This window comes from Centropristis striata, chromosome 18 (assembly GCF_030273125.1).
Source record: "Centropristis striata isolate RG_2023a ecotype Rhode Island chromosome 18, C.striata_1.0, whole genome shotgun sequence".
Taxonomy (NCBI): Eukaryota; Metazoa; Chordata; class Actinopteri; order Perciformes; family Serranidae; genus Centropristis; species Centropristis striata.
In genome coordinates this window covers 2,661,305-2,687,894 of record NC_081534.1, presented here as the reverse complement: position 1 = coordinate 2,687,894, position 26,590 = coordinate 2,661,305, and the positions used below count along the sequence as shown (strand labels likewise).

At 41.8% G+C, this 26,590-nt stretch overlaps 1 protein-coding gene across 1 annotated transcript; it reads right to left on the bottom strand.

The window, feature by feature from the left end:
* Positions 1-3,589: 3,589 nt before the first annotated feature.
* mycn (MYCN proto-oncogene, bHLH transcription factor) lies at positions 3,590-8,995 on the bottom strand. The gene is made up of 3 exons (XM_059355671.1): positions 8,842-8,995; positions 7,766-8,411; positions 3,590-5,619 (listed from the first exon to the last, which is right to left on the bottom strand). Exons 2-3 carry the CDS (start codon positions 8,388-8,390, stop codon positions 4,838-4,840), a joined length of 1,407 nt encoding a protein of 468 aa, XP_059211654.1. The 5' UTR covers positions 8,391-8,411; positions 8,842-8,995; the 3' UTR covers positions 3,590-4,837.
* Positions 8,996-26,590: the final 17,595 nt, after the last annotated feature.

The following is a 26,590-nucleotide window of genomic DNA, read 5'->3' as shown; positions in this document are numbered from 1 at the left end:
AGTGATATTATGAAAACCATACTGTACAAGTCAAATAAGACAGATTAGCTGGTGAGAAAATATTTTATTCTCGTTTAATAAGTATATATTGCGGTTTTGGCAGTTTGTAAGTGTATTTTATCGTACTGTCTCTCCCTTCTATCTTCTTCATAACTACTGTTTTGAGCAGAGCTTCATAATGACTCACTGACAGCTGGGTGTTTCTAACTGAAGGTGTGTAACCTGGTGAGTGAGGCGGCTGTTGATATCACACATTAAACTAATATCCCAGGAGATTTATTACAGAGCGTGGCAGCGAGTCGGGGCTGGTTTCGGACATGCTTGTGGCTTTAACTGTTGGATGTCATGTTGCGTAGGAGCTCAGGAGCTGACAGGCTCATTAAGAGGACACTTGGCACAGCGGGCTGATTGTCAGAAGCCTTGCCTCAAAACAATGGCTTCAAACACACATGTAACTTACATAAGAGGACAGCACTTATGTGATCAATGCCCAGCGACAATGGCATTCAAAATCAATATGGAGTGAGGATGAATGGATGTCAGCACACAGATTATATCAGTGTTTTATGGAAAGGTAAACTTTCCCGGGTGAATTTGTTTTAATAATTAGTGATTCACTGAGGCTTTTCCTCTTCTTTCTTCCCGTTGTCCTCTCTTGTCCCGTCCCCTATCTTAATCATGGCATTTCTCTCAATTTTTTTTATCTTCTTCTTCTTCTTCTTCTTCCCTTCTCTCCCTCGCTTTTTCTTTCTTTTTCAAGGTGCTGTGTTGTGCAGCCAAGGCCGTTTCTTCCTCGCTCTTGAAAGGCTATTCATGGATTCTTCAATGAAACCCTATTACATTTGTGTGTGAGTGTGTGTGTGTGTGTGTAAGAGAGAGAGAGAGAGACGAAGAAAGAGAAATAAAGAGAGGGAAAGGTATTCCGGGGGCCGGGCTACAGTACCATCTGTATGCAAATCTCCTCAGACTTTGGTAAACTTTGATCAAACACTCAGGCCTCCTTTTCTCTCCCTTCCCACCCTCCCTCCCTCCCTCCCCTCTCTTCTCCTGCCTCCCTGTCCACTATGTGCTCTGCAATTACTGTAGCTCCACAGCTCTTTGTCAGGGCTGCATATTACTCAGCGAGGGCAACGTGTTCCCTCGAGGAACTGCCCCTCACACACACAAACATCCATGTTTTCTGCCCCAATACCCCCTGATACCCTCCTCTACCTCCACAACCCCAACACACACCAATTCTAAGCACCTGCGACCACGCCGGACCCCACAACAGATGGTGACACCCCCCTCCCTCACACACACACACACACACACACACACACAGATAGCAGGGCTCTTGGCAAACGGAGCCCAGTGTGGTGCATGGGTGACGGGCATGCCTTTGTGCAGAGGTTGGGCACATTGAAGCCACACACACACTTGTGAATCAACACACACACACACACACACACACACAGCAGCCATTGTCTCCTCCATATGGGAAGGTTAACATGTTGAATAGATCCGGTGTCCAACAGGACAATAGAAATTTTGTGACAAGTGTTGTCAATTAATGCCGGCCATAATGAAGATCTCAAAACGGATGAAAAACACAAACATGCCACATTATCTCTTGTGTAGCTTTAATGTACATCCGTCCATGGGGTGTAAGCCCATTAGAGATGTGTGTGTGTGTGTGTCAGTGGGCAGAGGGATAATAGGTATTAATCAGGGAAAAGCCATGGCCATATGTCTGTTTAAGGCAGGAGATGGCTGTTCGCTGAACGTCAGCTTCCCTCTTAAACAATTAGCCTCATTTCACAGAGTAGATAGCTGAGCTGCGGTTGAAGCGTGCGAGTGTACGAGTGTGTGTTGGAGGAGGGGGTGAAGGGGGTGAAGAGGAAGGCAGCGCGTGTAAGTGTGCGCACAGCTGAGAGGTTTTATGTTTGTTTAACGCGGGGAGTGTGGGCGGGAAATGTGGCACTGGACACTGTTACGATACGTGTGTGTGTGTGTGTGTGTGTGTGTGTTGGGGCGATACTGTACGTGTGTCTGCGTGTTCGATTTCTTCTCCAATGTCAGCCTGAAGCCTCTTTTTGGCTGCAATATGTTGTTTTTCTTTCAATTTTTTCTCTTCCGTGTTATTGTCCGTGAACTTGTTTTCATCCTATAACCAGGCAGGATAAGCCATCAGGCAGATGGTAAGGGGAAGTCCCACGAGACGACACACACATACACACACACACACACACACACACACACACACACAAAGACACTAGATCCTGTCCCACACACACATACACATGCATGCACAGTAAGTGCGCACAAAGACACCAGACCCACCAGACTCCTGTTATGTAATCCACCAGTTCCACTCCCCCACCGAGCGGCTCAGTCTGTCTCAACTCCAAAACAAAGTCATCAGTCTTCATATAGCGCTGTCTCTCTCTATGTGAACATACCTCTGCTCCATTCGCTCATATGGATAAATGAAAAAATGTGGCTTTGAATTGGTAAAGATTGGAGTGTAAAGCAGTAATATATGGTAGAAGAAGAGGAAGAAAGAGCTGGGTGCGATGCAGTCATTGCTTTCTTGGGTAAAAAGGATTAATCAAAGTCATCAACAATGTGTGTTTTTATGTCCTGTTAATTCCCTTCTCGGCAAGTCTCTTTCTCCTTCCCTCTGTGAACACACTGTCGGCCTGAATGGCTACTCAGACCGTGGCAACAGATTTCTCTTTCAGCCATCTCCAGAAAAACGCCCGGCCAGACTCCTGAGTGGCACATATTTGGGCTAAGGCCCGGCACTGGAGGCACAGAGGAGAGGAGGAGGAGAAGGAGGTGGAGGTGAGGAGAGGAGAGGAGAGGAGAGGAGGGGAGAGGAGTAGGAGGAGGAGGTGAGGGGAGGAGAGGAAAGAGAAAAGAGGAGGAGGAGTGGAGGAGGAGGAGGAGGAGGAGGCCGGAGCCATGTGGCTGATGTTGGTAAACAGTATCCAGCCTTGTCCTGGCATCGTGGCGAGCAGCGCACAACGCCGGAGATATCAGGCGCCCGGGCCACACACAGACCGGGACAAAAGGTAGACACACATACAGGCATTTGCATTCACGTGCGCACACACACACACACACACACGCATGCATGCAAGGCAGAAATACACAGACTACTAACAGACAAATAAAAGACTCACTCTCAGTGTCTGCCACTCAGCAGCTGCTCCAGTTTCTATGGCAACAGCCTGAACAATGTAGTAGGAAGGAGAGGAGAGGAGAGGAGTGAGTGTGTGTGCATGTGTGTGTGTGTGTGTGTGTGTGTGTGTGTGTGTGTGTGCTCCGGTGCACTTGAAGTGTGTGTGCGTAGGTGTGTGTGTGGGTGGGTGTGAGAGGCTACAGAGGGGGAGGTAGCCGCAGGGTGCTGAGACAGAGAGGATTCAGAAGACACTCTTTATTTCTTTGTCAGGATGAGTCTTTGAGAGCGGCAAAACAAATACGGAAATGTGGAGACAAATAGAAAAATAAACAGATATGGGGGAAAAAAAGAAGGGGGGGGAATGGGGGTCAGAGGTGAAGTTCAGTTTCAGCAACAGTGAAAAGATCCACAAAGGCAAAAGTGAGGATTTTATGATGTCTATTTATTTTTCAAAATGAGGTATTTCAAAGTGCTATGAGTTGCAGCACTAAATGTACATTTTAAAAGTGAAAAAAACAAACATCTTATATCCGTTTACCCAGTTCTATGCACCCGATAGTTACAAATATAAACAAAAGGAGGAGAAAGAAATAAAAAGGCCAGGTACATGAGGATAGAACACATTTTGCTGTACAAAAGAATTATTTGAGATAGAAGAAGAGAGAAAACATGACGAGATAAAGTGATATCTACCGAGAACTCATTTTCATACGAAAATATAAGTATCAAATTTAGTATGTATCAGGTTCACACTAAAAGCATAAAGGTGTGTAGAATTAGTAATATGATACAATACAAAGAAAAGAGAAGAAAAAAAACAATATATTGTTATATTACAAAGTTTCATGACTCTCAAAAATTGAGGCCTTACAGTACTTTAAAGGTATATAAACTTCCAGTCTAGTTATTGGCAGCTTCCTGACATGTATAAAAAAAACAAAGGACAAAATGTATTACAAAACAAGGCAGATTCTGAGTGTATTTTGTCTGTACACTATTGTTATATACAAAAGTGTCAGCTAGCAAGGTGCACAGTTATACATCCACTGACTTGGTTGGAGCACCAGTGTGAGGAGGAGTGAGAGAAAGAGAACCTGTAGTGGCTTTGTTTGTTTTTTCTTTAACGTGACCCAGAAGTCGTCATAGTCTCTTCAGTTTTTGCAGTGGTGAAGGCAAAGTAAGTGTGCACTGCGTCTTGTACGTGAACTCTCCACGCAAAGTGCCCTGGGACACCTGTCCCTGTGGGACACCTGTCCCTGTGGGATCAGCTGATCCCAGGCTGGTGTCACAGTGAGTACAAAAAAAAATACAAATGATATAAAAAACCAGAGGAAGAGAAGAGCAATACAAGGTGTGTCTCTGCTCCTTCCTCATTCTTTTCTCTTTTTATCTTTCCTCAATGTGACTGGATTGAAAAAGTAAACCCTAAACATTCTTAACGTCAACAAATGTGCAAAAAAAGTGGCGGCAGTGAAAGTCCGAGCATCCCCCCGGAGACCCCCCCCACTCTCCTCTGTGTGTGTCTGCAGCGTCCTCTGAGATGTTTGTGACAGATATGCAGTGTGTCTGTGTGTGTTTAAGGTGTGTGTGCATCTAGTCTGTGTGTGTGAGGCCGGGGTCAGGGGTCATCCAGGGTATATGTGAGTGTTTCTGTGTTGTAGTGGTTGTCTGTTAGCGAGTCCTAGCGTGCTCCAGCCTGCGCATCAGCTGCTGCCTGCGGGCCTGGAGCCTGTCCTTCTCCTGCTGGAGCCTCATCTCCTCCGTCTCCAGCGAGCTCACGTACTCCGTGGCCTTCTTCAGGATCAGCACCTTCGCCGCCTTCTCGTTGTGCGCCAGCTCGGGCACGTGGTCTCGCAGCGTCAGGAAGCTGGAGCGCAGGTCGTTGCGGCGCTGGCGCTCCAGGATGTTGTGGTTGCGTCTGCGCTCGCTGTCCTCCGAGTCGGAGCTGCCGCGCGGGCTGCTGTCCCCGCTGGCGCTGCGCTTGCTGCGCGGCCCCGACGAGCTGCCGACGGAGCTGCAGGACGTGGAGGAGGACGAGGAGGACGAGGAGATGGTTCTGGTGGGGGGGCGGGGCGCGTCTGACGTCTTCTGCTTCTTCGAAGGCGGCGCGGGGTCGTCGTCCGAAGCGTACGGCGAGGGCGCGGCGTAGTTGTGCTGCTGCTGGTGGACGGAGCTCCTCTTCAGGATCAGCTCCTGAGGGGCTCGGCTGACCAAGCGGCTCACCACGCCGCTCCCCCTCGCGTCCTGGCTCTTGGGATGAACGGAGATGGTGACGGTGCCCGTCGACATCGGGGACGCCTTGTTGATGGTGGAGCGCCTCTTCTCTACCGTCACCACGTCGATCTCCTCCTCCTCTTCCTCATCATCCTCACAGTCCTCCTCCTCTTCTTCTTCTTCCTCCTCATCCTCCTCCTCGTCCTCGTCATCGTCTTCTTCATCGTCATCTTCCTCTTCTGGGAAAAGAAAACAGAATGACTTAATCTTTCTGACACACCAAGCATTCCCACTATGTCATGTATGTTCCAGCAGGTGACAGGTATGCATGTGAGCGAGATCAAGAGAGAGAGTGTGTGTGTGTGTGTGTGTGTGTGTGTGTGTGGGAGAGAGTGTTGCTCAATGTCTGTTTGAATAAGCAGAACCCTGTTAATGCTTAGTGTCAGTCACTCCTCAACTAATCTATGTGCAGGCGTTGACACGTTTAGTCTCACTGCTGAGCAGACAGGCTGATTTCTGCCTTTCATTCTCGATCCCTCCTTCATAACTTCTCCTAATCTTCTCCGGTTGAGACGAGACAGTCTATCAGTGCAGCCACAGTCACGCTGAGTGTGCCAGGAATTAAGACCTTCACTTTAACTTTGACCTCTGATTAATTTTTTAAGGAAAAAAAGAGGATTTTTTTCTCGCCCCCCCCTCGCTGAGCTCTTCCCTCTTAATACCTGAGCTGAGACTTCTCATAGCCTTTGAAGATGAGAGGAAGCAGCCAATCATGAGGCACAGAGTGTGAGGCCCAAGTTAAAATGCCTTTTGTGATAATGGCTCTCATTATCAGCTCAGGAGCATCTGAAGAGTGTGGCATTTTACAGCTTACAGTAACCCACTTCAGACACGCTGCACCAGGATGCTGAACACACACACACACACAATCTGGCTCTGCCATCAAAACAAAGCAGGGCACAGCTGGGTGGATGAGGGGGCGTGGCTGGCTCTGCCACATGTGAAGCTGGGTTTAGCTGTTTGGTGTTTCACTCAGAGTGGAACAGCTCATTTATTGAAGCATATAAATAGAAGATTTCCTCTCACAGGGATAAAATATTAGCCTAAAGCCACTTCTCTCTCCCTCTTTGCAGTTTTGGAGTGTTCCTTGTTGCCATACAGGCCTCTTTAATAGGAACACAGCCCTAAGTACAGGGATAAACCTAAATTGTAGCCTGTTAAGTCTGCCTCTCTTTGATGAGAAAGTAAATAACGCTTGCAACACACAAAGAAGGGACGCGTCTTAGTGCGCTGCGAGCGGCGGAAGCGCACTGGAGCGGCGCTGTGCGCAGGATGGCTGGGCGGCAGGGATCGGATCACCTCCCCTTTAAGCCTCCGAGCTGGAGCGGCGCCAGGGAGACAGCTGTCGAGATGGAGCGCTCGTTCAAAGCTGTCAGCCCCTCTAAAAAAGCAGCAGCCAGGCCCTCCTCTGTCCTTCTTTCTCTCCGCGGTGGAGGAGGTGTTTGGCAGAGGCTGGCTGGTCTACCCTCTGCGCCAAGCTGGAGGCCTTTGTACTGCTGTTTCACAGCGAAAACACGCTGATAAGGACTCGTGAGTGTTTGTTTAGGGAACTCATAGGCGGTAATAGATGGGAGATGAAGTCTTAGGGCGATTAAATACACACAACACTCATTTCCCTCAGTTTAAACTACTTCCTACCTCAAAAGAATCAGGAAAACAAGAGTGTGTCAGCCTGACCTCCTGAGTGTTATCCTTCCTTATGTTATTATAGTGACACTCTTCTTCTTCAGGCTAATTTGAGTGATCAGCTGCAGTTCGTACATGCTGTCCCAAAAAACAAACAAGTGCCAATTTCTCACCCACTGCGCGCAAAATGTCCCTCAATCCATCTGTGAGCCAGACTCTTTATCAGCTCATCACATTATTGAACACCTTGTTTATCCTCCCCTCCCTCCTACCGCCGGCCCGCTGCACTAGCCTACACACACTGAGTGTCTTTTTGTTTGGCCCGGGTGCCAACTGAGTTCAGGGAAGGAGCACAATTCCCAATTTTACTGCCATCTGCCGGATGAAGAGCCGCTGATTACATAAACCTCGTTCACTGTGTCACTATACTCCAGAGTGTGTGTGTGTGTGTGTGTGTGTGTGTGGATTGTAACGAGATAATCCGATTCTGGGCCAGTCATATGAACAAGCTCCAGCCACTCCAATAATAACAATAATCATAATAAAAACATTGATATGGTGATAGTAAAAATGGCAATAATAATAAAAATGGCAATAATAATAAAAATGTGATATTTCAGTGTGGGGTTTTTTTCTTGGCACCAGAATTTCATAAAAAAATGGAAACAAAAAGCCTCCAGTGCGTCTTTAGATTCTTACCGGAGTCACTGGGAGCGCTCCCGTGGGTTGTTGGTGTGTTTACGGTCCCGGTTGAGTCCCTGCTGCCGTTCTTCTTGTTGACCGGGAAAGGGAAGACTACCGTTGGGTCCACGCACTCTGACACCGAGCTGCGGCTCACAACCTCCGGTGCCTTGACGCACACGCTCCTGCCGCCTGCCGCGGCGGTGGAAATAGCCTTACCGAGTTTCTCAGTGACCACCCGCTCCAGCTTTTCCCTGGCGGAGAAGCCACTCCACATACAGTCCTGGATAATGATGTTGTTGGGGTTAGTATCCAAAACGGAGCCGAACAGGTCCCCATCGTCGGACGCCCCCCAGATATCGTCCTCGGGCAGGAGCAGCAGCTCAGAAGCCCAGTCCAGTGGGTCCCCTAAGCCGAAGCCCAGAGGGTCTGCTTCCGGGGAGGCAGTCGCCGGCTCCCCCGGTAGCGCGGCTCGGCTCGGGGAGAGGGGCGGAGTGGGCAACAACTCGAATTTCTTCCAGATGTCCTCCCCCGGTGGCGCAGAGTCGGGACCACAGAAGTAGAAGTCGTCCTCATCCGGGTAGAAACACGGTTGTAAGGAGTCAAACTCCAAATCGGAGTTTTTACTAATGATCGCCGGCATTCTATCCCACAATCGAAAAACCTGGAAAGGAAACAAAAGATACTTTAGTCTCCGAGAAGGAAAAGAGCGTCTCTTCCCCATTCCCTCTCTCCTCTATCACACCTGAAAACTGCAGGAAGAGCATGAGTCAAAGCCCACACACAGACACACACACAGTCTGCTCCACTAGAATTCCACACTCACTCCTCTGTGGGGTTTAAAAACCACAGAAATCTCACAGGAGAATGTGCGTAAAATGTGACCGTGACGCACAAAGTGTGCAGAAAAGGACGCGTTGGTTCACTTAGTAAACATGCCAGAAAATGTGATAAGAACACAAAAAAGCATGTTTACAAAAAACACAAGAAATGACAACAATCAAATCCAATAGAGAGTGTGTTGTGTGTGAAAAATCTGAGGAAATATTCAAATTTTTTTGTATTTAACAAGAAAAAAAAGGGAAGATGCTCACCTTGTCCTGACTTGGGATGTTAATGTGCGAACCAATTTTTCTCGTATCTCGCAGTCAGTAATACAGACACCAGATTTGGAGCAGTCATCTACTTAGGGAGCACAGACAGTCCTCTGACACACATTGTGGCTGGCTGCAGAGTGTTATACTGAGTTCTGCGGGAGGAAAAGCAGACTCCTCCCCTCGCTGGCTGGGGGGTGGTACAGTCGGGGCTTTGGGTTTGATGCGGCGCGGGAGACAGGCTGGCTGGGAGCTTTCTTTTCAAGGTGAATCGAGAAAACAGCCTAAACATTGCGAGCAAGAATGAAAGCAAAGGAAAGAAAGAAAGTAAGAGTGGAAGAATGAAAAGAGAAAAATGTATATTATTGACAGCCTGAGGGGAACTCTCCCTCTCTCTCTCTCTCTCTCTCTCTCCACATCTCTCCACTGGGATGCCAGACCCAGGATCAGCTTTGGAGTCACCCAGGGGCTTTTTTTAGTGATTTGATGTCAGATTGCTCAAGGGCACTGTAGCAGGATGGAGATACCGCTCACCTGAGGGCTTGAGCCGTCCGAGTGTTTTTGAACAAACCCCCCACACACAACACACATGATGCTCAGATCACATGGATTTATCGCATATTGATAAAGCAGTGTATGTTAAATAAAAGCATTATTTTGTTGTTGTTTGCGCAGACAAATTGGGCTTAATTGGCCTTTTCTAAATTGTAGTGGCTAAAGCAAAGGTTTATTTGTATGACAGTCATGATTAAACATAAGAATAAGCTCTTTTCAGCACACACTTGTGTTTTATTAATTTCTAAATGATGTGTAGAGATGTACTCCTACACTTGAATTCCTCCTGCCCTTCTCCTGCTTTCCTGTGGAGCTCTAAATATCATTCTCTCTTTTGTCTGCGGGCCACCAGCATCCCTGGATGAAAAGGCTCACTGCGCCCTCACACGGACAGTCAGGGAACTGCACCAGGATGAGCGCACCATCACCCAAACACAGCGAGCCAGACAGACAAAGACATAAAAACACACAGGCGATTCCCCCCATTAAAAAGAGAGAAAAACAGGCCACTTGGAGGAAAAAAAAAAACAAACCCCTCTCAGGCTGTAAAGGAGCAACATTTCCTCAGACAAACGGCTGTGGAGGTCTCCGGGTGAAGACAGGATCCGAGAAGAGCATGTTACGTAACCACAAGCGGTGGTTGTAGCCTGGAGTCATTCCCATTCCCTTTTCTAATGACAGCTTAGGAGGAATGGCGCATCTGTAATTATGCGCGCAGGCACAGGCGTACACACAGTTCCTGATATTGACTTATTCAGGGAAACGTTTGCAAAACGGATTCCAGTTGAGCGCCAGCTGTGACCAGCAAGAATGACAGCTCCAGTGTTTTTCAGCCAGACAATAGAAGATGAGAAAACCAGCGTGTAATATTTAAAGGTACCTTTTTTAAATACAATAAATAATTGACAATAAGTAGAACATAAATAATAATAAATAACTTAAAATATTTGAAACGCAAAATAAGCAAAACAGAAAATAAATAAATAAAAAATAAAACAAAATAAATTATTAATAAATAAAAAAATGGAATACAAAATAAGTAAAAATAAGTAAAGCAGAAATTAATATTTTTTTTAAAACAAAATAAATTATAAATAAACAAAAATAATTGAAACACAAAATAAGTAAAAAATAAGCAAAACAGAAAATAATAACACATTTAAAAAAAAACAAAATAAATTATAAATAAATAAAAAATGTAAACCCAAATAAGTAAAAATAAGAAACAGAAAATAATACAATTTAAAAATAACACTTTTTATAAATAAATACAAATAAGTAAAACAGAATATAAATAATAAATAAATAAAAATTATATATATAGTATATAACAAATAGTAAAAATACCATCATCTAAAAACACTACTTCTTTACTTAAATAAAAGTACTGAACTACCAATTTCAAAAAGGAATAATAAAATAGAAATACTCAAGTAAAGTAAAAGTACTTGAATAAATGTTCTTAATTACAATCAATGACAGGGTGTAAGTTAATGAATACATAACTGATATCACAGTAGATCCAGGATTTATGAATTTAGTTATAATGACCATTTAACAACAGAAAGACATTTAAGTCCCTGCATGTAGAAATATTGGGATTTTTTTTCTCCCTTGGTTATGGTTGAGTTCAAACAACCCGAGCCAGCGAAAAGTGAGAATGTGCAGCTGTTTTGTCCGCAGAGTAGGAATAGCAGGGAGTTTCCTGGGACTGGCTGCTCAGCTCCCAGGAAACTGCTGGGGACATGGTTTGGGAGTCAAAAACTCCCCACAGGCTCTGGTCCGTGTGCGCTTTTTTAGTTTTTCTCAAACTGCTGCTCAGCTCTGACCCTGCAGCAGCAGCAGCAGCAGGACAGGCAGCAGCAGCTTCCTCTGCTGTGAAACAGGGCAGAGAGTGGGAGTGAGAACAGAGGGGAAAGTTGTTTTTTGTGTCCAGTGCAGATAGGGTGAGGACAGGAAGCTGTATACTGCTTCTTGTTTTCTTTGCAACAGCAGAGTAAACACTTAAAAAAACGCCCATGGATCGGAGAGTCTTGGCTTTATGCTCACACACTGATTTGCACAGAAATTGTCCAGATGTTGATACAATTATTTTGTCTGGTTATTGCTGATTTGTATTCATAACCTCTCCTCACATGAAAAAAAAAAGAACACATACTTCCAGCTAGTTGTCTACATCTTATTATATTCATTGAATTATTGCTCAATATGTGGCTAATTGCACTGTCTGCCTCATTAAAGAGCCCCCCACTCACAATGGGACTACCTTGGATAAATAAGCTCCGTATGAAAGGAGAAAGAGAGACGTAGAGAAAAAGGCAGACTTGTCAGATGTGGACCAAACGCTGGCGTCTTTGCTTGTTGTTTTTATGAAAGTCATGGCATGCCCAGTCTCCCTCCCACCATTCACCACTGGACCGGGACATGGATGGTTAAGCAATTAGGCCAGTTTTGATAAAAGATTCATAAGTAACCCCAGTGGATAGTGCAAAGTCAAGCATATTGTGAGTAAAGAGCTGCTGCAGTGACATGGGGGCGGGCTGTCCGAGGGCAGAGAGCACGCACATCACATCAATATTTGAATTTGCGTATATGAGTGTGTGTGTAGGTTGTTATTGATGTCATCGCTTTGTTTTCAGTGTAAACATTGAGGGATACAGCCGGTATATACAGTCATCACATCACCTCACTTCACCCATGATATTGTAAATAATAAGTGAGAGATAGAAACATAACAACACATATATGAAGGTAGGGTGTTCAAATTGACAGTTTTTTTTATTTTTGAGATTCAGAATCTCTTTTTCAACAGAGACCTGGCCAACATAGCAGCCAAAACTCAAAAAATTAACATTTACAATAAAACAAGTGCGATATAACGCAATATTAAAACATAATGAGCTTTATTAAAAACAAGCACATGTCTCTATCACCACAGTAAGTAAGTAAGTAAACTTTATTTATATAGCACCTTTCACAGACAGAAGTCACAAAGTGCTTCACATAAAAATCATACACATAACATAAAAATGTACATACAAGTTTTAAAAGACCAAAACAACAGCAATTTAAACAGCCATAGCAGTCCCGAAACAATTAATCAAAAGCCTGAACAAATAAAAATGTCTTCAGTTGGCTTCTAAAAGTGACAATAGAATCTACTGAGCGCAGTGAGAGAGAGAGAGAGAGAGACAGGCTTGATGGTAGCTTTAAATTCATTGATTGATATCAGACTTTATGCTTTTTATATAAACATATCTATATTTTCTAACTTATAAAACCACTCAGAAGCCCTGCCATAAATCCAGCCTTCATGAAGGTGTTGAAGCTGTTTGGAGGCTGCAGATGGTGTGTTATTGTGACAGGTGTTTCTGTTATTTTGTCTACATGGTTTACAGCACACAGGGTAAGCTCACTCACACAAATACCTTTGTGTAATGTAATACAGCTCAACAGCACCTCAAAGTGCATCGTCCAAATGATGAGACAAGTTAATTTAAATTAAATTATAACCTTCATGGATGTTGGATTTGTTGCAGGAATGTTGTATTCGACTTCTAAACTGGCAAATGAGTGTATGTGCTGCTGTAGGACAGCACCTGTCACATTCTGTGTATTTATGTACATATTGAATACATGCTGATGAAGGAAAGATAACTGAAAACGTTTGACAAACTGGAATGGCTTTGACATGCTCCTGGGATGGTCCCCTTTCTTGATTTGGGAAGTTGTTCTTCGGACTTCTGTGTGTTCAAGAGTTTTAATCCTTAGAAGTCTAAGCATTCACATTACTTAACCCTTTAGAGTTTGGGGCTATTTTGTCGGTTTTGGACTCCTTTTCATTCTGCCTGTATAAACCACTTAAAAATCTTTACCATGACGTGTTGGTATCATTGTTTTCAAGACAACCTCGCCAATATGACCTGATTATTTTTTTCATTTTGACTTACTGGATCAACATTTTGAACACAAAAAACACACAAAAACACAAAAAAATTACAAAAAACACACATAAAACATGAAAAACAAACCAAAAACACACACAAAATTACAAAAAACACATACAAACACACTCAAAACACACCAAAACATGATAAAAATACAAAAAACACACAAAAATTACAAAAAACAGATAAAAACACAAAGAAATTATATATTTTTTAAAAAGTAAACACAAAGGATTGTATTACAAATGCTAAATGCACAAAGCTAAATTTGAAAAAAACTTCTGCAAAAAAAGTAAAACCATGTTAATACACTTCAAGGTGTTTTTTTTTTACCTTTGCTAAAAAAGGGTTGATGCATTTAATTGGACATGGAAACTTCTGGAAAAGCCAAAACTTAAGAGAAAAGCTGACAGCAGGGAAACATGCTGCTTCGATTTTACGTTGTGACGTAATGAAGAAGTCCGGCGCTTTCATGGACTCCAGAGGGTTAACTCGTAATTTGGAAACTACAGTACAGGCCAAAAGTTTGGTAGCATCTTAAATTTTCTGTTCACAAAGGAAAGAAGGATACACAAAGTCTAAGCAATAAAAACCCAAAGAGCTGATAATTATAGTAAAATGTGTTCTAACAAGTGACTCTTTATACAATAATCACGTTTATTTTGTTGCAAAGTATACCAATGAAACATTGATCTTTTTTGTACAAATTTGATCTTGCTTCCAAACTTTTGGCCTGTAGTGTTTATGAATGCTACAAAGAAAATGTGTTGTATTTTATTGTGTTTGAGTGTTTTAACAGCATTGTGAAAGCTGTTTCCAGTATTTGCCAAAATATAAAGCAACTTTCCAAACTTTTCATGTTTATTCACTGTCAGTAATTATTTTTTCTTTTCTTTTTCTTATTGAGAGAAAACATGAACATCACAAGTGCCACAAATGCCTTTTTTCACAACTAAAATGAAAAATAAAATGTGCATCTGCTCCAAAATGTAATTGGTTCTTCCTAGGCCCATGCTACACCTTTCCATCAAGTTTCCTTAAAATCGGGCCGGTAGTTTTTACGTAATCTTGGTGACAAACAGACATGCAAACCAAGCTAAATGTGTAAGTGTAGCAGAAAAAAGTCGTGCAACATGTTTAAGGGCAGTTTTCATTTGAATGAGTGAAAAAACAGCTTACTAGAAAATGCAATTTCTGCAGAAACTGCAGTATGAATGTTGCATGCTAAAAGTAGCTGGAATAGTGTGAATGGGTCCTGTTAGTATGAATGTCATTGTAAAGTTGAACATTACCAATAATGTAAAAAAAAAAACAGTGGAACATTTTAAGGTTTTTTGAGAAGCTGACACTACAATGCAATGCTGTCTTAAATGTGTAAAAAGGTGAAGTAACAGTTTGAATGGTGGTTGATAATAATTAATAGATTATAAGAAATTGTTGGAGCACTGAGACAAACAAAGAGCTTCTGTCCTCTTTTCAAGGCCTATAAAATAAACTGCGCCACATTCAACGACGCACTATAAATCAATCATTTTATTCTATGAAATCAGAAACTTAGATTTGTTTTTTATTAATGAGTAAAAGCTTGTTCGTTCAGGTATTTCAACATGTATTTTCAAGTGTCTGAATAATCCAGGTGGATTCAGAAGTAGCAGCGTCAAACATTAAACAGCACCAGAGTGTTATAAAAGCCTTATGTGTGGATTCAGGAGCCAGTTAACCAGCTACTGGGTCCCAACAGCAGCTAAGTGTCCTCAGTCTGTGGAAGGCATTAAGTCTCCTCTTCTTTAATCATGTCAGGTCAGATTCCACTGTGGCATCTTCTCCTCAAACAAACCAACTGCAACAAGAGGCCATGTTTGTCCATGATCCCCTTCATTACATGTCAGCTCCAGCGAAACCCTTCACCCCAACACATGCCCCTCCCCCCAACCCCCTTCACCTTCACCTCACCCCGAACTCAACCAGGCGTTAACTTCATCCCTAAAGCCACTTAACAGCAAACCCAGTCAAACATCCGCTTCAGGCACCTCTCTGCATTTTTAGGTCTTTTAATGCTTTAATACTTTAGGTTTTTTTTGTTTTGTTAGTTTAATATGCAGGTGACGGACATTTGTTTTATTTTACTGACAGTACCACATGTGTTTTGCTTGTCACTGGGAAATATGGGCAAATAATGAGACATTGGGCGACTGGGAACAGACACGCAAAAGGCCCCATCCACAGAACTACATAGGAGAAGACTCACTCTGTATATGTTTAGTTACTTTGTATTTGTTTTGTGTCTCTTTGTAGTTGTTTTGTGTCTCTTTGTAGTTGTTTTGTGTCACTTTGTAGTTGTTTTGTGTCTCTTTGTATTTGTTTTGTGCCTCTTTGTAGTTGGTTTCTCTCTTTGTATTTGTTTTGTGTCTCTTTGTAGTTGTTTTGAGTCAATTTGTAGTTGTTTTCTGTCTGTAGTTATTTTGTGTCTCTTTGTAGTTGTTTTGTGCCTCTTTGTAGTTGGTTTCTCTTTGTATTTGTTTTGTGTCTCTTTGTAGTTATTTTGTGTCAATTTGTATTTATTTTGTGTCTCTTTGTAGTTGTTTTGTGTCTCTTTGTATTTATTTAGTGTCTCTGTAGTTGTTTTGTGCCTCTTCATAGTTGTTTTCTGTCTTTGTAGTTGTTTTGTGTCAATTTGTAGTTGTTTTGTGTCTCTTTGTAGTTGTTTTGTGTCAATTTGTAGTTGTTTTGTGTCAATTTGTATTTGTTTTGTGTCTCTTTGTAGTTGTTTTGTGTCTCTTTGTAGTTGTTGTGTGTCTCTTTGTATTTGTTTTGTATCTCTGTAGTTGTTTAGTGGCTCTTCGTAGTTGCTTTCTGTCTTTGTAGTTGTTTTGTGTCACTTTGCAGCGGTTTTGTATATCTCTGGAGTTTTTTGTGTTTAGCCTCATATTGTTTTGTGTCACTTTGTAGTGGCTTTTGTCTTTTTGTAGTTATTTTTGTCTCTCTGAAACCACTTTGCATCTCTTTGTAGTTGCTTTATGCCTCTTTGTAGTCATTTAGTGTACATTTTTAGTGGCTTTGTGGTAGTGTTGTTTCTCTCTGGTCATGTTGTGTCTCTTTATAATAATTTTCTCTTTATAATCATTTTCTCTTTATAATCATTTTCTCCTTCTCTTTGTGGGTATTTTCCATCTCTTTGTAGTCAGTTGGTGTCTTTTTGTAGTTGCTTTGTTTTGGTGTGGGCCTCTCTTTAGTTGTTTTGTGCCTCTTTGTGATCATTTTGTGCCCTTTTGTTGTCATTTCGAGAAGCTGCTTTGTGTCTCTTTGTGGTTGTTTTGCCCCTTTTTATATTTTTTGTGAGTCTCCTTGCAGCTGTTTTGCATCTATTTGTAGTCTTTTTGTGTCTCTTTGTGGACATTTTATGTTTCTGTGTGGTCATCTCTCAAAGACAGTTATTATTAGATAAATGTACGAAAATACAGTATTTTCAAAGAGCATTTACAGTTTTCTGTTATTGTCATTGTCAGTGATTCTCCCAACGAGCACCACAAGTTCAAATATAGTTTTTCTTTTATCAGGCGTGACACATGGTATTTCATTTTCTGTTGATTCAGTGTCTTCTGAGAATTGCCCAAGGGTACTTGTCTAAAAGTGGAGAGATAATTCCAGCTTTGTTTCCACTCACTGTATAGAATCTGACTGTACATGGCTCTCAGATGATGATTCAGGTAAAAAGAAGCTGTATTTATAACACTGCTGCCAGAAATGACTTCATCAAGATTTTGCAAGAGACTTGTCCTTGTGGAGAAGAGCGGGAGCGAGTTGCAACAAATCCCTGAGGAATTTCTATGAGATCTAACAGTAATAGCAATTCCTCAGTGAACAAACCCTACCAAAAATATTTTCTCAACCATCATAAAGTTATTTTGAATATAAACCAATACGACAAGAATGCAAAAGGGATTTTTTTTCTTCTCCCATGTCTATTTTAGGGGGATATTTTCCCATCAAGTCTATTTTGGGAAGTATAAACTTGTCGAGGAAGTATTTTAGCCTTTTTAATATTGCATTTTTAAGGGTGCCAGAAATGTGCTTGTGTGAGGGAAGTATAGCTGCTGTCTTGTTATATCTTGCCTCCAAACTGTGTCTAAGTACTTACAGAACTACCTGTGCAATTTAACCGGCACATCAGATGATTCATGGAGCATATAAACATCACTTGTTCCACTTGAGTAATGCTTCTGTATGTTTTTGCCAGAATCTCAAGAGAAATCCATTCCACCCAGGTTGATCCTTTCTGTGTTACATTAGCAGACAGAAAGTGGATAGAACCTCTTGGGAAATACGTCTCTGTATAGAAGCAGCAAATATATCACAGCAAGGCACTTCCAATTTGGCACAAAAGCTAATCTACATGGATTTATTTCATCAATTAGAATATTAAGAATGATTAGCTACAGTATATCATATCATACATCAGCGTGAGCCAAGATCCGGATGCTTGTGTCATTGATGGTTGCCGTTAAAGGAACACTCCACCGTTTTTTCATATTAAAACATGTTATTCGGTCAAGTAAGACGAGTTGATACAGACCTCTTGCGTCTCAATGCGTGCACTCAATCGCCCTGGCGTGCGGCGCCACTTGGCTAGCACTTAGCTTAGCCCAGTTCATTCATTAGGATCCAAACAGATGGACAGTTAGAAGCGACCAAACTCCTCCACGTTTTCCCTATTTAAATACAGCTACACGAGTAGTTAAACGACCAAGTATGGTGACACAAAATAAAACGTGGCGCTTTTCTAAGCGGATTAAAAAGGATAACTATAATGTATGGCGGAATAGCACTTGGGAGCACTTCGACTCGGCGCAGTAATATCATCACTCCTGAAGGGAGAAGATTTTTCAGGAGTGATGATATTACTGCGCCGAGAACGTGGAGGAGTTTGGTCGCTTCTAACTGTCCATCTGTTTGGATCCTAATGAATGAACTGGGCTAAGCTAAGTGCTAGCCAAGTGGCGCCGCGCGCCAGGGCGATTGAGTGCACGCATTGAGACGCAAGAGGTCTGTATCAACTCGTCTTACTTGACCGAATAACATGTTTTAATATGAAAAAACGGTGGAGTGTTCCTTTAAGGAAGTCCCGGACACATTAACTGGAAGAAAAGCAGTTATCTAACAGAGGACCAGGTGAAGAATGCATTAAGAGATTTCATGCAGGTGGTAAAGAGGCATTCTCTCTGTGTGGGAGCTATAGATGGAAAGTGATATGCTGAAAGTGAAAGTAAAGATTAGAAATAGATAGTTATGAGGGTGGACAAAACATATTCTGACCAAAAAAAAAAAGTCAATTCGGAGCATATTTCTTTCATTGATTTCTTCATAGTGTCCCATGTTAGTGATTTCTGTTTATTTATTCATTGGATTGATCAGTTGCAGCCTTCACCCGTTCCCATTGGAGCGTAAAATGGGAGGTAATTGTGCATCACTGTTGCATGGATCACATTACCAGTTATAGATCAAGTCCTGAACATGAATCAATGAGCTTGGCCCTGAAGGTGAACATCATTAGGAGGCCTGACGATCAACTGGAAATCAATATCGGTGATGGATTAACAGCACGGCCACCGGCAACACGATCCAGTGGGTTTGATCGTCCCGGCTCACAATGAAAGACAGAACTCCTCCAGCAGAGTCAGTTAGACACTGTATCACCATGACATATGGACCCTCAGACCCTTTATCTGCCCTCTTCCAAACAAACCTCTCCTGACTCGCCCTGAGAGAGAAACGTTCTCTGGGCCCGACTGTTTAAAGTGTCACGTAAATTCAGTTTGGACCTGACAGTTTTACAGGCCTATTGTTGTTCTTTGTTTAAGGGGAAAAAAAGGGAGACATTGTTGAGTTTGTCCAGTCATGAGTCATGAGAAGGAAGCCTTATTTAACTGATGTTGATGTGGGGGTCAGTCACTCAGACAGGAGAGCCACAGCTTTTTCCATTAACTCCTCCAACCCATGCAACCACGTAGGTTATATGTTCCTACCCTCTAATACGACCAACAGAAGATGTTTGAAACATGTGGTTAATGTTCTGAAATGGTTATGTTGTTGGCACCAAAACTACTTGGTTAGGTTTAAGAAAAGATCATCTTTGGGTTAAAATTTGTTACGTTACTTCACTTCTGTCCATAGATACATTATGTAGTTTTGCAAGTGACGTAGTGATTGTAAATATTGCTTTCTTTTATTGTGATTAGTTTTTCTTTTCTTTTAAATATAATAATTTATTGTAAATATTGCTTTCCTTATCTTGTTATCTTTTTTTCTGATGCTTGCTTTGGCAATATAGACATTGTTACGTCATGCCAATAAAGCCAGTTGAATTGAATTGAATAGTAAACAAAGTTTACTTTTAGTTCCACTCGGGACATGAACAGTGACTTCCCCGCGAGTCTGTTTATTGACTGTTTCAATATCACGTTGATAGCTTTTTGCAGTATTTGCATGGCATGTATGTTCTAAAAAATATCAAAATATTCACCAATTTTCAGATTTTTCATGAATTTTCAGTCAGGACCAGATTTTTCTGACACCAGAAGAACAAACATGAGTGACACAAATGTTTTATCTCACAACTTAAGTGAAAAAAGTTAGTTTGACCCATGGATGTAAAAAGTGACCCAGCTAGAGTGTTGGAGACTGGGCCCCATTCATTCCTATGAAAGTTGCTCAATGGTGCATGAAGCCAATAAAGTTTGACTTCCGTGTATAGATATAAATTTTAGAAAAGGTTTTAATGTAACTTCAGATTTATCATAGGTTAATTATTTTTAGGTTAAGTTAATTTTTAATCTGTGTATAGAGTATGTTCAATCTATGTTTGAATCCATCCATCCATCCATCCATCCATCCATCCATCCATCCATCCATCCATCCATCCATCCAGCCAGCCAGCCATCCATCCATCCATCCATCCATCCATCCATCCATCCATCCATCCATCCATCCATCCATCCATCCATCCATCCATCCATCCATCCATCCATCCATCCATCCATCCAGCCAGCCAGCCAGCCAGCCAGCCAGCCAGCCAGCCAGCCAGCCAGCCAGCCAGCCAGCCAGCCAGCCATCCATCCATCCATCCATCCAGCCATCCATCCAGCCATCCATCCATCCGTCTAAAATAGGTTAAATACCCAAAGGTTAGGTTAGGTTTTAATACCCAAATCTTTTATGGATCTTGTGCACCGTGGGGCCCATAGAGTCAGAGACTTCCAGCTTCCGAGCCGGCTGACTTCCAGTATTGCCCTCCACTAACTTTAATGGGGTTAAATAATTCAATCATGAATAAGAGCCTCTAGACATTCCAAAATGTCATCGAACTGAATAGATCAGGTTCTGATAGTCAAACGAGTCGGCACCTAACAGTAGACCACAAAGTTAGCTTACTGGCAAACATAACAGCAGATATTTCCCCTCAGGAGGAGGTGGTGAGCTAAAAGAGTGATTCAACTTGATGAATGACAATATTGCTGCATGTGTGAATAAGTAGTTTGACTCATCTGATTGTTGCTGCCAATGGCTGCCTATTTCAGACCGCATCCTCCTCCTGTTCAAGTATTTCCACTTTCTATGATGCAGGGGGACCACCACTACATCCTGGATCCTGGATTGTGATGGTTTAAAGAACTACATGCCAGATGTAGTGCTTTTTTCCCCTAAATGAGAACAATATTTCCAAATTTAAGGCACTGTATTTCCTCAAATAGTAGCCGGGGCTTCTATTAAAAAATCAGTTTGGGACCCGGCTAATAATAGGGGCAGGCTATTATTTGAAGGAGGCTTTTATTAAAAAAAGAAAAACAGAGCAGCTCTGACCGGCATTTTTTAGAGTGTTTTACACAGTGCATTGTAGCCAGTTACCCGGATGTCGGCCATATTGGAAGTACTCGGATGTAAACAAACAATGAACAGCATGCTGAATGTTCATTTAAAGCAGGATTTAAAATGTCTGAACTACTAAAAAGCCCAGAAGAACGTGCGTAAAGGGCTCGACTTTACAGAGAATGACTAGGACAACCATATTTGGAGTTAGGACTTAAGTTTAAGGTCAGGCCTTGTAGAGATAACTGTTTGGGGTTAAGGTAAACTTGGGCTCATGTTAACAACTGAAAGGAGGACTGGTTGGGGTCAGGGGTCAGGTTGGTGCAGGTTAAGGTAAGGGGGACACATATCGACGGGGGAACAGACTTTGACATAACACCGGTAAGACACCTGGTTTATAAAAGAGGCCAGCTTCTATTTACTAAAAATTGTTTTTACACCCAGTTACTAAATGAGGCCGCTCATTAATAGGGGCCCAGCTTTAAATTGAGGAAATACGTTATATTATTTTGGTTAGGTGTATGGTACTAGACTTTGCTTCACAAACTTAAAAAAACAGATTTGTTGATTCCCAATTGTTCTCATTTTGTGCATATTACACAAGTAACTGACTTTTCCTCCTTAAACAAATAAACAGGCTTTCTCTGTGTCTGAGTATTTCAACACAGACTGTGTGAGCATGCTAACGGATGTTGAAACGACTGTGCAGGTGACCTCACCTGACTGGTTAGTGCAGCTGTTGGTGAGCTTTGATAGAAGAACAGATAACAGATAATGCATTTTGTATTATCACAACATTACCAGCACGATCACCGCCAAGAGATAGAGAGTCCATGTGGGCTGGAGGGGAAGAAAAGTAGCGAGATAGCGTTCCGCTAAGTGACTTGTTTATTGTGATGGACACCGATGGAGACTGAGATAGACAAAGTTTTTTGTTTGGATTCAAGTCCGCCCCACACAGACTCCTGAGAACACATTCAAGTATTGTACGTTCCCAACCACATGTGTAAGAACAGGTATTTGTACACTTACTTTAATCTGCACGTCCACACACACACACATAACCCACAGGACAGAACAGAAAGAAGCCCTTGGCCCCTGTGAACCCTGCAAAGCCCTCCTGGAGGTCAATGAGCTCTTTTTAGCATTCCCCTCCTCCTTCCTCTGCCCTTCTTTATCTCTCTGCATTTGTTTTGATCCTCAGGGGTCATTAGCCAGATTAAATGTTTGTCTGCTCACAAAGGAAGATGGTTAATATGTTTCAACGCATCCATTTGTCAGCTCTCTTGTCTCTTGGCTGCACGGTGTGTGAAAGGCGAGCTCAGCGTCTCAACTGGCATTTCAAGACTTACAAGCATTTCAACACCTCCGGCAGGAGAGGCCTTCAGCCTGTGTGTGTGTGTGTGTGTGTGTGTTGATGTGTGTGCATGTTTGTGTGCGTCTAAAATACATTCCTCCTGGAGGGTTGGGTTCCCAGCCTCCTGGTCGATATATCACCCCCTGACATCATCAATGTGCAGTTTGGAGGAGAAAGAAAATGGAACGTTTCACTTCCTGCAAACATGCTCCGTCCTGTCAGTCCGCTCCAGTCAGATTAGCATGAGTTATGAGAATTCGGAAGCGGTAGAAGAGAAAAGAGAAGAAGAAAAAGAAGTTCACCCAATCCAACAGCAGTAATTATTGTAGAAGAAGGAAACCATAAATTTGAGTCGAATGTTTGTGTTGACAGGAAGTGGTGTTGTTGGCACCGTTTTAATGATATCATGCTGAACCCTGGACTAAACAGGAAGTCAGTGGCTGAGAAAAATGGCTGTCCTAGCAGCATTTAGCTATCAGTGGGCAAAGGATCCATTTGTCTCTGTGATGAGTGATTCTTTCCTCCTGTGCTGGACCCTCCTGTGGTATTCAGACCTCCAGGTCCCGCTCATAATTTTAGCCCTCACCGTGTGTCCTGTCTGTTGACACCACATACGTGACCTAAATGTCTTTGTGTGTGTCTTTGTGTGTGATTGTACACAGTGTGTAGGTATATGTGAGAGGTTACAGCTGTATAGTTAGAGTAGTGACAACAGGAGTAGTACTATGAGTTATTGCAGTAGCCGTGTTAGTATCAAAAGTACTTGTGTAGATCCAGGGCAGCCATAAAGGGGGACAACATTTTTCAAACTGTGCTCCTCATACACACCCAGTCCAGCACCACCCCCACCTACCCTTAGCTCTAATACCAGCACCACCAAAATTATGCAATTCAAAGGCTGGTTGGGGACCCCAGTTGCTGAAATATTCTCTGCCATTCATGAAAAATGGCATTGGCACTGTTCAAAATGTTTTAACCGCCCTTCATAGAAAGAGATGGTACCAATGGATGCCTTGGGTTGTCTTATTGAGTGTGCTTGAAAAAGCACACTATATATGATTCACCGGGCTTAATCCTAGATTTTATTCTTCTGTTTCTTCTGTGTGTTTTTTGGTCGACTACTCCTCCAAGAGTTTTCGTCGCACATACACTAATAAGGTATCAAATCAACCGGCTTGGCCATGACAAGTGTGCTATGACTTTCCTAAGGGTTTCGGCAAACAGTTTTCAAATTATTGGGCAAAAACGTGCCTAAAATTTCCCCCAATGTTACCCTATGGAGAGGCTAGAGTGGATGACATCATCACTAGAGTGCAGAGGGACAGAAAAAATTGTCAAAATATAAATTTGGAAACTGTACACTCTACAGAAATAATGTAATCATAGAAACGTAGGAAAATTTGTCTGTTAGAGCTGTCAGAGTTATAGTTTGGACGTAGGACGCACAGATAAACTTCTGGAGGAAAGCTGAGGTACCAGTTTCTTCTGATTGCTCTAAAAAGAAAATTTCTTCATTTTTCTTCACAAAACACATATGTAGATGTTCAGGAAGAACTCAGGATGCTCAAAGTAATGTTGGTTTTATGATAGAAGTTACAGTTTGGCCAAAAACAGTTTTGAAAACAGTTCAAATTGTAATCTAATAATGTGTGGGTTAGAGTCACTGGCCAGTCAAGCACACTCAAAATTTCTTTAGAAATTTTCTAGTTTCGTATGATACCAACCAAGAGCTCAAATCTGACAATTAAAATCAATAAATAATTTCATTTGCTTAAAATATCTACATTTAACCTATTGGAAGTCAGTTAAAAACAGGTTATTGAATAATTATTATCCTTGCATATTGCCTTTGTCTTGTTTTTGTGTCTGTTATTAGTCTTTGATCAAATTTTTGGTCGTGTCCCCACTCCTTCAGAACCTAGAACTGGTCCTGTAGCTTTAATAGGGTTGTATCAGTAATACAATTCCTTTTCTGCTCCTTTCATTTTTTTGTTTTCTTCGTCTCCTGGCTTATCTGTTTTGACCCACTAATTTTAGAGACAGCATTCTGACTTTTGTTTTACGTCTTTACATTAGCGGTACATGTGTATTGTGCTAACCTCGGCCTGTCACTATAATTATAATATGAACCTATTGTATGATGTATGGACATGACCACAATCATTTTGGCTGACCTCGATATCGCCCATTGTGTTTACATATAGGATTGTTTGCTTAATAATGTTGCCAACACTTTAGCCAACACAATGCCCGTCAAACAGCAGGTTTTACTGATTATTATAAGACCTGGGCGCAGCGCCTAAACCCACTGAACAGGAATAAAAAATACTCTGAAACGTTTTACTGTAACTTCTGGTCTGCTGTTTTTTATTGAGGATATTTTAATATTTCTTTTATATATTAAGAATTAAAAATGCATTGCCCTTTGTAAGGGTCTACTTGCATTATAATCCTATTATATTATCAATACATCAGTGGCATAAATTGTTCTTAAAATGACAATAATATTCACTTTTAATATGAAAATGGTCGACTACACTACAAAAAAATCGACTACAAAAACATGAAGCCAACCAAGTATTTTCTTCTTATATCTAGCAATAGTATCTTAATTATATTGTTTTGAGTATAATTTACCTACTGACCATAGCTTTATGTGCTTATTTAATTATGTTATTGTTCAACGACTTGTTTTTAGGATTAACATTGTGAGCTTTTTCATGCTTTTAGAGCTATTCAACTGTTGAACATGATGAGTTTTTACCTAAAATATTGGTTCAAATTAAGTTGCATGTAATTTGAATGCTATTTCAGAAGCATTTTCTACCACCAAAACTTGCTTGTTTCAAGTATTGCTGGCTTATTTTAATGTTACTACAGATGGGCCTTTCAAGCCACAGTTGCTCAAAATAAGTGTATTTGGTTTTATTTCAAGATCATTGGTTTTCCAGTGCAAAGAAAAATGTACTTACTGCACTGGCAGCTAATTTGACTTGGTTCGAGCATGTATTTGCTTAATTTTAGTTATTTATTTCTTATTTCTTGTCAGTTGGTTTTTGCAGTGTACACAATTTTCACAATGCGGGGGCTGGGGTATCAGATGACACGTTGAAATGTGTTGTAATGATAACAATAAATGTATTTATCATGCAAATACATATATGTTGTTCTGTCAGTGATATAAGTCAGTAACTGTTGTACTTGATCCCATTTAAGAGTCAACCATGAACCTTTCACCTGTACTTTTTGTTTAGATGCAGCTGGTTGCTGCACCATGATTGACTGATTTAATTTGCATTATCAAGCAGTTGTACAGGCGTACCTAATAAAGTGGCTGGTGCTGTACTCTGTCTCTGTCCTTGGACACATTTTTGGTAGTTCTACAGTGATCCAAAGGAGACAAAGTGTCATTTGCAGAACAAAGTGAGACATCTCAGACACAACAAACAGTCCTTTCAAGTGTGTGTGTGTGTGTGTGTGTGTGTGTGTTTGTGTGTGTGTGTGTGTGTGTGTGTGCATGCTTCCTGATTTGCATTTACTCACCTTGAAGAAATCTGTGCAGACATAACACTGAAGGAATAACAAGCATGTTAATGACGCCTCACCTATTAATTACTGATCAAGCCACATTGATATAAAGGTTTTATATGTTTCTTGTTCTTAATGCAGTTAGAGGAAAGTGAGCGGGACAGGAACAATGACGACATGAAACATACCGTGCAAAGGTCTCGTAAATGTGCATAATTGGCCGTGATTGGATGATTACCTGAGTTAATGAGTGGTATCTAATGTCATAAAAATGGATGTCTGCTTTAGTTAACTCCCTGCACATACCAACACATGTGCACATTATGGGATGTGTTTGTTTAAACGCCTTGGTGTTAACAGGCAGCGGCGTCCTAATGAGATGTAAATGACTGCAGGAGGTGGTCTCCCACTCACTCAATGGGACGCATCTCCACCTTTGAAGTCCTGATTTTGGGGGTCCGGGGGTTGTCATAGTGATGCTCCCTAGTCCCCCTGACGG

What these genes read in the sequence shown, in the direction of transcription:
- mycn (XM_059355671.1), bottom strand. Translation starts at nt 8,390, where the DNA reads ATGCCGGCGATCATTAGTAAAAACTCCGATTTGGAGTTTGACTCCTTA. An exon ending in GAGCGCTCCCAGTGACTCCG is followed by an intron (nt 5,620 to 7,765) that starts GTAAGAATCTAA and finishes TTCTTTTCCCAG; the next exon opens with AAGAGGAAGATGACGATGAA.